At 35.5% G+C, this 13,011-nt stretch overlaps 1 protein-coding gene across 1 annotated transcript; it reads left to right on the forward strand.

Annotated features, from left to right (window-relative positions):
- The first annotated feature begins 7,409 nt into the window (after positions 1-7,409).
- On the forward strand, positions 7,410-7,967 carry LOC145679141 (uncharacterized). The gene has a single exon (XM_081749733.1). It carries the CDS (start codon positions 7,410-7,412, stop codon positions 7,965-7,967), a length of 558 nt encoding a protein of 185 aa, XP_081605859.1.
- Positions 7,968-13,011: the final 5,044 nt, after the last annotated feature.

The raw sequence follows: 13,011 nt of genomic DNA on the forward strand, positions 1-13,011 counted from the left end.
TTTTCTTTTCATTCTTTATTTTATCAATTTATTGATGTCCATTGTTTGCTAGTTCATACAGAAGTAAGTGAAGTGCAGAATTTTCAATTTAATAGAACTGTTCCAATGGTTTACTCAATGAATATTCAAGTATATATTTAAATACTAGTATTATGACAGTACTTGTACTTTGTAACACTATTTGATGGTAGAAAAATGTAAACGAATGCATGAAATAATGTGACAATATTAAGTTCGTGTGGTCTCAGTGTTAGAAATTATCTTTTTGAATCATAAATGAATATCTATTACATTACGTTTTGCAGTTTGAAAAATATACGATGTAGATACACAAGTCAGCCACTAATAAACAAGTAAAGGATAAATGTAAATGAAATTGTTTACTTGATTTTAATATTAAGCTTCACCAGAAACGAAACGAAAAGGAATCAGAAATAGTTTGTATTCTGAATTTTGTTTTTGATTAGAATTTTGTTTTATCGGCACAAGTGTATCGTCGTTAGGTCCGAAGGAATAAATGTAGACTGCTGAAATTCAAGGAAGGAATGAACGAATTTTATTCAGCCATTGGGTACAATAAATATAAAAACGTTGTGTTGTTTTGACATAATGAAACATTAGCAGTAATCTTATATTTCAAACATTAAGGTTTCATTTTGGCCAAATCTGGAAATGTTATGAAATTTAGCCTAATTATATATGTTTGGGTCAAGTCTAAAATAGGGGACAATTTTTAAACAACCTAACGAAGATAGTGGTAAGATGGTTGGTAGTGGTGAAATGAAGAAAGTTAAAAACACAGATAGGTCGGACTTCCGGACCTACAGTGTTTGTCCACCGCCAAATTATAGAGTACCATGAAATAGAGATAAACGTAACAAACAAATTAGAATATGTCTCATAAAAAAAATTGAAGGTTCGTGTTTTGAAGTTTATATTGAATACCATTTACAGAGTTATTCCTGAACTTTCCCAAAAAGAAAAGAATACGAATTTCTCTATCTCTTTCCATAAAATTAGAAATGTTATTTTAAGAGCTGAGCTGAAAATGAGAAAGGAAAGACAACTAATTTTATTCAAATTATGGGTTATTTTCTGTTGTAGTATAAACATAAGAGAACTTTGCTGTGTCATAGTTGTAACACTTTCACTGCAAGTAAATGTGAATTTACTTTGTTTCTTAAAATATCTAACCCGGTTAGAAACTAAAAACAGTTTCCTCTCAATCCACTATGAGAAAATGGATGGTACGATTGCATGCTATAAAAGAAAACAGTATATGGTTCAAGTATACTTGCTTTCATTCTACTGATTTCGATGGGTATCAAGTTTTAATTTAACACATCAAGAAGCAATGCCTTAGTGTATATAACAGACTCTTATCTAATTAATAGTAAAGCAGAAAATAAAAACACACTGATGCGTACAGCTAATTAACGACCATTACTAACAAAATATACAGTAAATTGAGCAAAAAGAATTAATTTTGCAAAGAAATAACCACCGTTTTATGAAAGCCTAACTTTGAGGATATCGACAAGATACCTCTGCTGACATATTAATTGTATCTGTATCTAATACAGTCAAAATTTCATAAGATCCATTATATTAAATTTAAATTGCAAAGACGTATTTCTTGATTAAATGGGAATTTGAATATACTATTCATAATATTCTAGCTAACTAAAGACAAGTTCAAATCATAAAGCTTTAAGTCTGGTTTATAATTTATACTACACAATGAAGGTTTCAGATTTTCTTATGTTATATTACTTGAACAACGAACGAAGTATATCCTTGGCCTATATATCATAATAAAGCTAGCTGCATTGAAGAATTAATAGTTTAAATATATAAAATAATAAATAAGATAACGAATACCAAGCCAAAAGGCAATAGGAAAAATAATATTTAATTCAGAAATTACAATAATAATAATAATAAATAAATAAATATAACTTTAAAATATTAACTAAACTATGAAAGTAGCTACTCAATTTCTAGCAATACTAAGTTTTCTTGTACCTTCATTATGGCTAGGCTGTACGAAACTTAATCTTCAGCTGCTGAGTATATTACATTATTCTCATATACCAATAATCTCTAAGAGTGTAAACTGTCGACAGCAAACGTATATCTCTTCTGACTTCCATAACAACACTAGTTATGCTCCTGTACTTTCGTTCTTATCGGAAACGCCTGGACAGCTTAAACCCGACTGATGTATGCCATTTCAACCAGAAGGCGACAGTTGGTAAGCCTGCGAAATTAGAAATTTGACAATTTCAGGAGTTGTCATTAGGAGCGTGTTCTCCAATAAAAAATTATATATCAAGGATATTTTAATTCATTGTTTGTAATGCATTATCTGGTTACATAATATGGATCATAAAAGAATAAATGTTGACTATGCATGTTACAAAACTGTTAAAATTTATTGATAATATAAATTAATGAACAATGGGAGGGATATACGTTGGTAAGTCTTTATCTCAATTAATGTACCTAGTCCACTTCCGCATCATTCGAACACCTTTTTCCTTCTCCGCAGGAGAACATTTGGCTTCTCAAATTCAGTATTAAATAACTTAAAAATTTAATCATATTGAAATGTTTTGAGCTGACGACAGTTAAACCCAGGATGTCTTGATAAGATTTCAATGCGTTAACCACTTAGTTTAAAACATTGCATTTAAGATTAGACGAGTTTGTAACGCCTACAGGGTCTCTATTTTAAGTAATGAGAATAAATCCTCAAAGCAAAACTTACTTTAGATATCGCTAAAAACCTTTATTATTTTTCAAAGTATGTTCCCTGAGAGTCAACCTACTTATGCGGAGAGGTTTTGCACGATTGGTACACTTCTTGAAAGTCAGCAACTGGAAAAACCTTCAGAGCAAGCGTCAAGCCACTTTGCCAGTATATAGAGTTCCGTGGTAGTGTCAAAGAGGAAAAAAGTCTGCAGGGGCAAGGTCGGGGCTGTAGAAAGGGCGATGAATCTTAGTAATGCAGTTTTCGTCAGGTACTCTGTAACCGCGAAGCGTCACATGGCGCATTGTCATGATGAATCTTCCAATTGGCTGTAATTTCTGCTCCCTTTCGGTTTATCCCTCTCTTCAATCTTTTTAATACCTCCACACAGAAGGCGCCATGGACTGCCTGTCCTCCAGGCACAAATTCCGAGTTGACCACGCCTTTGTTGTCGAAAAACACAATCAACAGTGCTTTGATTCTCGACCTCATATGTAAGCTTTTTTGTCGGAGCTACTGCAGAGTGTGCCATTCGGTGCTCTGCCTTTTTGTTTCAGGATCTTACTCGAAGATCAAACTTTCTTTTCCGGTAATAATACTACCCAGAAACTGAGGGTTTTCTTCAATGCGTTCTAAAATGTCTTTTGAAACGAGCCTTTTGAATTTGATCGTTCGTCAAAGCTTTCGATATGAGCTTGGTGAAAATCTTCCTCATCCCAAAATCCTCGATAACGATTTTGTGAACAACCATTTTATCGATTCCTAGCGTATCCACGATGAAACGATCACTGAAACGAACTCTCTACTATCAACTCCAACTGATCCCACCTCGCTCTGAAGTATTTTTAGCGTTAGGGCAAAAATATTCTCATTACTTAAATTACATACCCTGTATGTAAGAAGACGATCATTAGTTAAATTTATTGTTTTAAAGTTATTCTTAAGGTAATTGTTATTACAACTTTATTTTACTTTAACTAATATTAATAGTAATTCAAACTACATAATTTCACGGAATCAAACTGTTTTACACCAGTTGTGACGTACCTCAAATCGCGATTTGTATATTGCCAGTACTTCTGATTATTCTAAGGAAACGCAGTCGTATCTGATTGTAAACAAGTTCTGCTTTGCAACAGAAAATCGCATTACAAAAATCAAATTTTATATTTCGCACGAAATAATCCACTTCATGTCGAGAATCCGAGCTAAATTTGGTTTTAAACGGCATTGGAATATACATTGTTGATCACAGCAAACAGGAAAAATGCTGATTCGACACTAAAACCGGTCATTTTCAATGATTTTTTAGGTATATTTTGTCTCCCATATGCTGCAGGACACGGCATTGAAAGTGTCACTTTCATCTCAGCGACGTGGAAATATATGATTTCACCACTGATATTGGTCATTTTCGATCATATTATTAAGGATGCGCACGATACGAGTCGAGACATGATTTTCCTGACAAAATTCGAGTCGAGACACGGCTCTTCCCTTAGATATATATATATATTTCGAGTCGAGACATCACTTTTATAGTACATTTTCGAGACGACACAGCCATAAATCTTGTTTGGTGCACATCCCTACATATTATATATATCTCCCCCGCTTTTAAGTCGGAGGGTTGAATTTTGAATTAAACGGCATCAGATGTATAACTGTTCATCTCAGTGATTCCGAAAACTATAGATTAGGCACCAATATTGGTCATTTTCCATGATTTTGTATGTCCCTCTCACTTATGTTGCGTAGCACGGCACCGGAAGTGTCACTTTCATCCCAGCGATCTCAGCGATCAAAAGTGTGACTGTTCATCTCAGTAATCTCGAACACTATAGATTCAGCAGTAATATCGGTCAATTTCGATGATATATATATATATATATCCTCAGACGGCACCGTGATTTGTAGTCGCTCAAGCGACCATGTGTTTTTCGGCAGTTGCTACCTTTGAAACAATTTTTGTAGTAATTGGGAACGCTTGGTCGCTAAAGAAACCTTCCCAGGAGCACCAACTTACAAGTAGTTTGAAACTTGAACACTAGACTGAGCAGGATCGTCACGCAATGGGAGCGTCTTCTACACATACGCGGTGTTGGAGCAGCATGAGATAAGTATTTATTACATATATTTGTTGGTAAAGTTAACATGTTTTAATGCACTAATTTTCATTTTTAATGTCAGATTGTACAAACCTCGTAATAATAGGCGACTGAAACGCTTCCTTGATAGAACGACAGTCTGAAATATGTGTGTGGTCACTAGAGCAACCAGAGGTCTCAAACACATTATTTTCTTGTTTTCTAGAAAAACACTCAAGTGGAATTAAATGTCTGCTTACTAAGGGTAAACTATAAAATTAATCGGTTTAGCTCTCTTGTGAATGGGCTGAGACAGGAACGTAAGCGGAGGAACGGGTCTTAGGGGTCCGAACCTTCCAAAATAAATTAAGATTTTTTGTGAAATTAATATTAACTTTTGGCACAATTCTGAACATTTTATGTAAATTTCGCACCCAAACACACGTAGGAGTACCTTCGAATCCAACTTATGCGTATGTGCCTATGCTGAGCTGAATTAATAGGCAGGCAGAGAGTATTGGCCGAAGCCCGTCATGTGTGGAGGATGACTCTCTCGATAATTACTCTTCCGGGGATAACCCTGCCCTTTGTATGTAGAACAATGGGCCGAGCCTCCGTAGCTTAGCTGGCACATTCAACGTAGACCATGCCCAACAAATTTCGTATTCTCACCCCTCACTTATCCCGGCCTGAGCCTTAGATCCCTAAAAGTCATAAATAGTATTCAATTCAAGAAACAATGAGTGTGTTCTATTTTTATTACGACTCCCAGTTATTGTGATATTCCCTAGCTTTTGGTGCCTTGGTAAAATAATTCCTACTGTACAAAATTTTAAGATCTAAAAATAATTTATTGTCGAAATAACGCAATAAATCCATAGTAAAACTATTGGTAATACACTGATAAGATGAAGGGTAAGAGCTGAAATATCATTGAAATATGCTTTTAGGAAAAATAAGACAAACAAGAGTTACATTGAAATGCAGGATGACAGAAAATAATCCGTACAAAGTATGGCGTTTCCAGGCAGGAATGTACTGTCCTGTACCCAAATAAGTGTCGTTGCTTCTTTTTATTCTTGTGTACCTGTACATGCATTTTGCGGCTTACGCACGAGAATTTTTTTGTTTCTGAATGGCAACCAAACGCAGTGAAATGTTGGCACTGTTTCATCAAGGAAATCCTCAGTATGAAATTGTTTGTTTGCCTGTTATTCTAGAAACGACAGCTTCAGAGGTAGTTCGCGATTCCAGGAGATCGACAATAACAGCAGCCGTCCCGGAAGAGAAAAATGCGCAACGTCAACACGCCGAAGAACCGTAAGGTCATATAAAATCGTCTGGAACGAAATCTGAGTGTCTTCGTGAGAAAAATCTCTCGTGGAACTGGGATCAACCGCTAATTGGTGCTGCAAGTGGCAAAAAGAGAGCGCAACGTGAAGACGTAGAAGATCCTAAAAGTTCATCTGCTCACCTCCATAAACAAGCGTGTGAAACTTGAACTATGATGCCTTCTTAATCGCCAGGCCGCAGGGCAGCGATGGGAGCGCATTGTCTTCAAGAACGAGAAGCTTTGCACCGTGAAGAAGGCGCATAACCACCACAGGACCTGGTCTGTAGAGACTCCCGGCACCTGAACCATCGTCGAACAGCGCCACAATCCGAGGTTGATCATGGCTTGTGGTGGAATTCTCGCAAGCGGTAAGACCCTTGTAGTGTACCTGGATGAATGGGTTAAAATCAAACAAGAGGTGTACCGCCACGATATTTTCGAGACCGTGGTACTTCCGTGGGACAAGCCGCACTTGAACGACACGGAATGGACTTCCGAACAAGACGCCATGCCGGTTCACCATGGGAAACGCACGAAATACTGGTGCAGCACTCACTTTCCGGGCTTCATCTCATCTTCGAAATGGCCATCCTACTTGCCGGATCACAAAACCATGGACTACGGTGTATGGTCAGTTATGCAGACAAGGGCATACACTACACACTACAACAGTTTGGTGTCGCTAAGGCAATTTCTACGTTGTGAGTGGAACTGATTGTAGCTCGAGGACCTGCAACTCAACGCCGAACATTTGAAAGCACGTTTGGATCTCTGAGTCGCTGCCAAAAATCGAAACTGGCTGAATATATGTTCGCTAAATACACATGCTCTTGATATTACATTCTGTTTTGCTAAATTCTACCGATTTAATAACTATATGGTAACAAACTTTTGTCCGGGTTATTTCTTGTTACACTGTAGTAAGCTTCTATATCTTTGGTATTGCGACCTATCCACTGCTGATCAGTGATGACCCTGGTTGACCCAAATTGAACAAAATCACTTCATATGCATGTAGTGCAACAGGAATCTTCAAATGAAACCCAAATATAAGAATTCTCGTGTCTGAGGAGAATTGTTTCAAAAGTCCGGGAACACTTTAAAAAATTATTGTAGCCAAACTAGTAGCTTTGTAAACTAACGAAGCAAATAATTTGAAACATTCAAGTTGTAATTTGTTCATGGCTGGTGTAACGTGTAGTTCCATGTATCGCCACTAGGTGGTGCCAAAATCAAGATGGCGCTTTCTGGAGGTGAGAAGGCTTTCTACGTCCTACAATTTGGCAAAACAAAGAGTGCAACAGATGTGCAACGAAAATTTAGGTTGAAGTATGGTAAAGCAGCAACAACAAGAAAGACAATCTACAATTGGCATGAGGAGTTCGTTGAAACAGTGTGTCTGTGTGCCAAGAAGAGAAGAGGTAGGCCAAGTGTGATTGCATATGATGTTGAACGAGTGAGAGAAGCTTTCACAAGGAGCCCGAGAAAATCGTTACGCAGTGCTTCACTTGAGCGGCAAATGTCAACAAAGTCTGTGTGGCGTGTTTTGCGTAAAGAATTAAACATGAAACCATACAGACTACTGTTAGTGCAAAAGTTCTATCCAAAATACAAAGAGGAGCGATTTAAGTTTTGCTGTGCATTGCAGGACAAAGTGGATGCTTTTGTGAATTCAATCATATTTTCAGACGAGGCAACATTCCATACAAGTAGAAAAGTGAACAGGCACAATTGTAGAATTTGGGGAACACAAAACCCTCATGCAATTTTGGAACACGAGCGAGATTCTCCATAGGTAAATGTTTTCTGTGCCATGTCCCACAAGAAACTGTATGGGCCTTTCTTCTTTGAAGAACAAACTATTAATGGAGAGTCCATCCTTCACCTGTTGCAGGACTGGATTGATAATTAAATTGTTGCAAACTGAATCAGAGAACTTTGTCCTTCAGTTGCATGTTGCACCCCCCCCCCATTTTCACCGTGATGTTCGGTCATATCTGAACTCAGAGCTACCAAATCGTTGGATTGGTGGTGGTGGATCAAAAGACCAATGTGTGCTCAAAAGGCCTCCTAGGTTTCCAGATATCACCCCTTGCGATTTATTTTTGTGGGGGTACGTGAAGGACCTTGTATACAGGTGATGTTAGGGAATTGAAAAGGAAAATTGAGCAAGCAACAGCAATAGTCTCTGAAGACATGTTAGGTCAAGTGCGGCAAGAGTTGGATTATCGCCTAGACCTTTTTAGGGTCACCCATGGTTCCCACATAGAGTGTCTCTGAAATGAGCATTGTTCAAAACAAACCCTTTACAATTATGTAATTCGTTACTTTCCAATGTTACTAATTTGCCTACAATAAAATATTAAGTATTCCCGGACTTTTGAAACACACACACACACACACACACACACATATATATATATATATATATATATATATATTAAACGACACTACGTCAGGTTATTACAAATTTTAAATTTAGATTTGAAACAAAAAAAAAACAATATTACACTTGTTGTTTAGTGATGCAAACTAAGGAAGCTATAGCATCACAAACATTCACAAATATAAAAATTTTATAGGCCTCTAGATGATTAATAACTCAGGTGAGACGGACGGGACAATTCACATCCAACGTACGTTAGCTCAGTATACTACTATTATGGTATGACGTATTTCGAATAAATACGAACAAAGCTAGAAGGATTTGAAAATTTCACTTTTAAAAAGTCTTTATTTCGAAACAGTGCTCAGATAAGTATCACATCTAATTACATAGATTAGTTACAAAAGAGGGAAAGATCATAATGTCGTTTATTGCTATTTGATATTTTAAACTGTTCCGAAGATATAATAGCTATTGTTAAAGTTGGAGATATTAAAATAAGGTAGTTGCAAGAAATTTTGAAAATTACTGTTGAATATCTACTTTTCTTTGGCATCTCAGCAACAGTTTCTGATGGGTGTAAGTACTACAAGTTCTCGCATTTACAAGATTTACAGCTGACTTGACAACTTTAACAATAATTATAATGCCTTTAAAACGGTTTAAAATATCAAAGTGCAGTGAATAGCACTACGATCTTTACGTCTTTTGCAACTAATCTGTATAATTAGATGTGATAGTTAGCTAAGGACTTTTTGAAATAAAGCTTTTTAAAGTCAAATATTCAAATCCTTGTACCTTGATTCGTATTTATTCGAAACACGTCATACCATGATAATAGTACACTGCACTAACGTACATTGGATTTGTATTGTCCCGTCCGTCTCACTTGAGCTATTACTCTTCTGGAGGCCTATAAACTTTATACATTTGTGAGTCTTTATGATGCTGAAGCTTCCTTAGTTTGCAACACTGAACAACAAGCATGATATTATTTGTTTTTGTTTCAAATGTAGATTAAAAATTTCTAATAATCTGACGTAGTGCCGTTTGAAAAAATATAGCTTTGTGTTGGGTTTCCACCACTGATAATTTGGTGGTATTGAAGAGTATGCCAGAGAATCCCACCATGGATCGAACTCGGGAGAATAGCTCTCGAGACTCTTATGTTAGGAAGATGAAACTCAATACAGTACATAAGTTTCATCTAGGTAAATTCATCAATTACATCATAGTCTGGGAAAGATTGTAGTAGACCTATAGTTATTATTATTATTATTATTATTATTATTATTATTATTATTATTATTATTATTATTTTGTTTTTGTGTGCGGATCCTAAGGGCGGGGTTCAATGGGGAGAGGTTTAAACTTTATGACAAAAATAAAATATCTCAGGAAGGAGAAATTCAGTTCAAGTATACCTTGAGGGACTACCCATAACCATTTTTCTCTGTACACACCGGGCATTTCAACTAACATTTCATAAATGAATGTCAATCCTCACATGTATAGGTCTAAATATCATCATTCGATATTCGTGCTGACTTCTGTTTTTCGGTTCAATCCTGTGTACAGGCCTGCCGATTAAAGTTTCATTTCGTTTTGTTATAATGGAGACATATTTCTAGCCTACACTTACTTATCTAATAATGATCTAATCACAATTTCTAAACGGGCACACATGACCGCTATATGCAGACATGCTCTTAGGCAGAGGCAGATTTTGAAAAGGAAACGACTTTTTAATAATAATAATAATAATAATAATAATAATAATAATAATAATAATAATAATAATAATAATAATAATAATAATAATAATTATTATTATTATTATTATTATTATTATTATTATTATTATTATAACAATGGATTGTACAACTAGGGTCCAATCCCCTTATTTGCATGTGAGAGCCGCAAGTTTGCTACGTCACGTGTGTCCCTTATTCCGTGTTTGTCTCCTTATTCGTTTTGTGTAGAAGTTTGTTTTTGTGATGTTTGGCTGCTGTGCTGTTTTTTGTTGTTTTGTGATGTTTGTATTTTGAACTGCTTTTTATGTTAAACATTTTCATTACGTAACTTTTTTCTTTTTATGAGATTGTTTTTTGGGGAGGGAAGGGGAAAAATGCTTTCCAACCGCCGAGATTTTTGGTTTGCCTACTATTGCAGGAAAAGGATAATTGCAAGTGGTAATGCACTTTTAGAGTCGTGTATACATACAGTATGTAATTATACAACGAATAGGTAATATGTGGAAATCAGAATATGGTAATGTGATAGATTCGTTAATACATCTATAAATATATATCTATATATGTATGTAATGCAAAGATTCGCTTCTCAACGTCTTTTAGTAATTTCCCCTATGTAAATCAACATTGAAACCGCAGATACTAGCAAATTTTTAAAACTTTCAGCTTCCTTATGTTGTTTCATCTCATGATGTTATGTTTTCTTGAGACACTGTTTTCTTCAATCGATTTTAAGAAAAACGTTGTACCTGTCTTTTATTCTTTATTTCTGTGGGAATAAACGTTAAAACAGGTAAATATTAAATTCTATCATTCCCAATACTAGAAGAAGCACGTTGTTTTAAAATAAATTATAAACTAATATAATAACGGAAAACACGAATCTCTTATGTCGATGGACAATCTTGTCTCCCGTTAGCAAAATCGGAAATAACACTACTGTTTGTTACATAAGGCATAGATCATTGCAAAGGTCATTATCTGACACATGCAACTAGTCAACAATCATGTTTATCTAATCTTCACCTTCCCATATGTTCTTTCATCAGTGGTGGAGTGTTCTTTCCTGTTGTTACTATCTGAAATGCTTGTACGTCGTACTAGAAGAATAGGTTTGTTGAAAGTATTTTTTCTTTCTTTCTCCTACGTACTTCAATCTAAGTGTAATGATAAACATTCATATTTGTCGCTTCTTCTCACTGTCACCAATGGGGTTGACCTTGCGTTAAATTGTATTTGCAATGTCAATGTACACTCATGTCCAAAATTATTGTCGCATGTCTATAAATAGGGTTATAGGAATATGATTTGATAACGAATTCGCAAGGTATTTCTTACAATGTTAGTATGTGTATAATCGGTAAAGACATGTATTTGTGCAAATTTCATGTCAAACGAGGAGTAAATAAGAATAATATAACAAAAATAAATCTTTCTTGTCCGTTTAGCAACATTTTGTTTTACTCATTCTAATTTTCGTATTTATAACTATTTTTCTATGTAATTTACCACGAATATAAATTTCCCGATTATACACATAATATCAGTATTTAAAGTACCTTGCAAATCATTATCAAATTATATTCTTACAAGAAGACATATATAGATATGCGACAATCATTTTGGACATGAGTGTTCATCTTAGTGCCACAAAACTATGGAATAAACACTAATATCGGTCTCTTTGTTTTACTTTTTCATGTCTCCTTTTCCTACCCAACTTTCCTTTCCCTGATAGGGGTAATGTACCATAATAAATAGCTGAGTTAGTACAGGATCCCCGTATATACCGAAAGCCATCGAATTCTTTAGAGGTTTAAAAGGGGTTGTCCGGTAAACATTCCTTTTCAGTCGCTACATTCATTTGAATTTCTTTAGATAAAGCCTTTCTGTCTCCGTTAAAACGAAAAATTTTAAAATTGCTGGGACATGGGGACCATTATTTCTAATGACAAGATACATCGGTTTTTGTACTTCTAATTTGCCGTGCTCCAGAAACACTGCATTTGTGGCATAAATGCTTGCACAGCTCACTCCTCTTAAGATAAAACATTCGAGAAAATTAAAAGAATAAAACCTGTTTGGCCAATATTCACTCACACCAAATGTAATTAGATTCAATCTAGCAGTGAAGGAGAAGTTAACCAGTGGTTTTACACATTTCTCTCTCTTTCTCTGTCTCTTTACAGGGTCTCACCTAACATTGCGGCATCGCTAAATATTTCTGAAATGAAAAAAGATTTGACAAATCTATTTAGGTAACAACGTACTCATTCCAGGGGTCGATAAAGTTATGTAGACAGCAAGTGCCCCCAGGGGTCCCATCATAGATGCCCAGGGGCCAACTTGAACAGTTCAAATAGAAAGCCCCATTTTGTTGCAGATTCTGATTCTACGATCAAAACTAAGGAACTTTTACTTGAAGCATTTTTCTTTATTCTAATAGATAGGCTGTAATCGCAAAAAAAAAAAAAAGAAAAAAAATTGAATATCATTGTACGTACTTCCCCTAACTTTGCGACCTCAAATATTTCGGAAATAACAAAAATGTAACATATCTATTTAAGTAAGAACGTACATATGTCAGAGGCCTATAAAAGTCTGTAAACAACAAATGCCCCCAGGTTTCCCATTATAGGGCCCATATATTTGAACTAGAAAATCTCAAATAAAAGTCCCTATTTTTATTGCAGTTCCTG

Source organism: Thermobia domestica, chromosome 2 (assembly GCF_964235325.1).
Source record: "Thermobia domestica chromosome 2, izTheDome1.hap1.1, whole genome shotgun sequence".
Classification (NCBI taxonomy): Eukaryota; Metazoa; Arthropoda; class Insecta; order Zygentoma; family Lepismatidae; genus Thermobia; species Thermobia domestica.

Excerpts from the sequence above, each read along its gene's own strand:
- LOC145679141 (XM_081749733.1), top strand. The coding sequence starts at position 7,410 with ATGGCGCTTTCTGGAGGTGAGAAGGCTTTCTACGTCCTACAATTTGGC.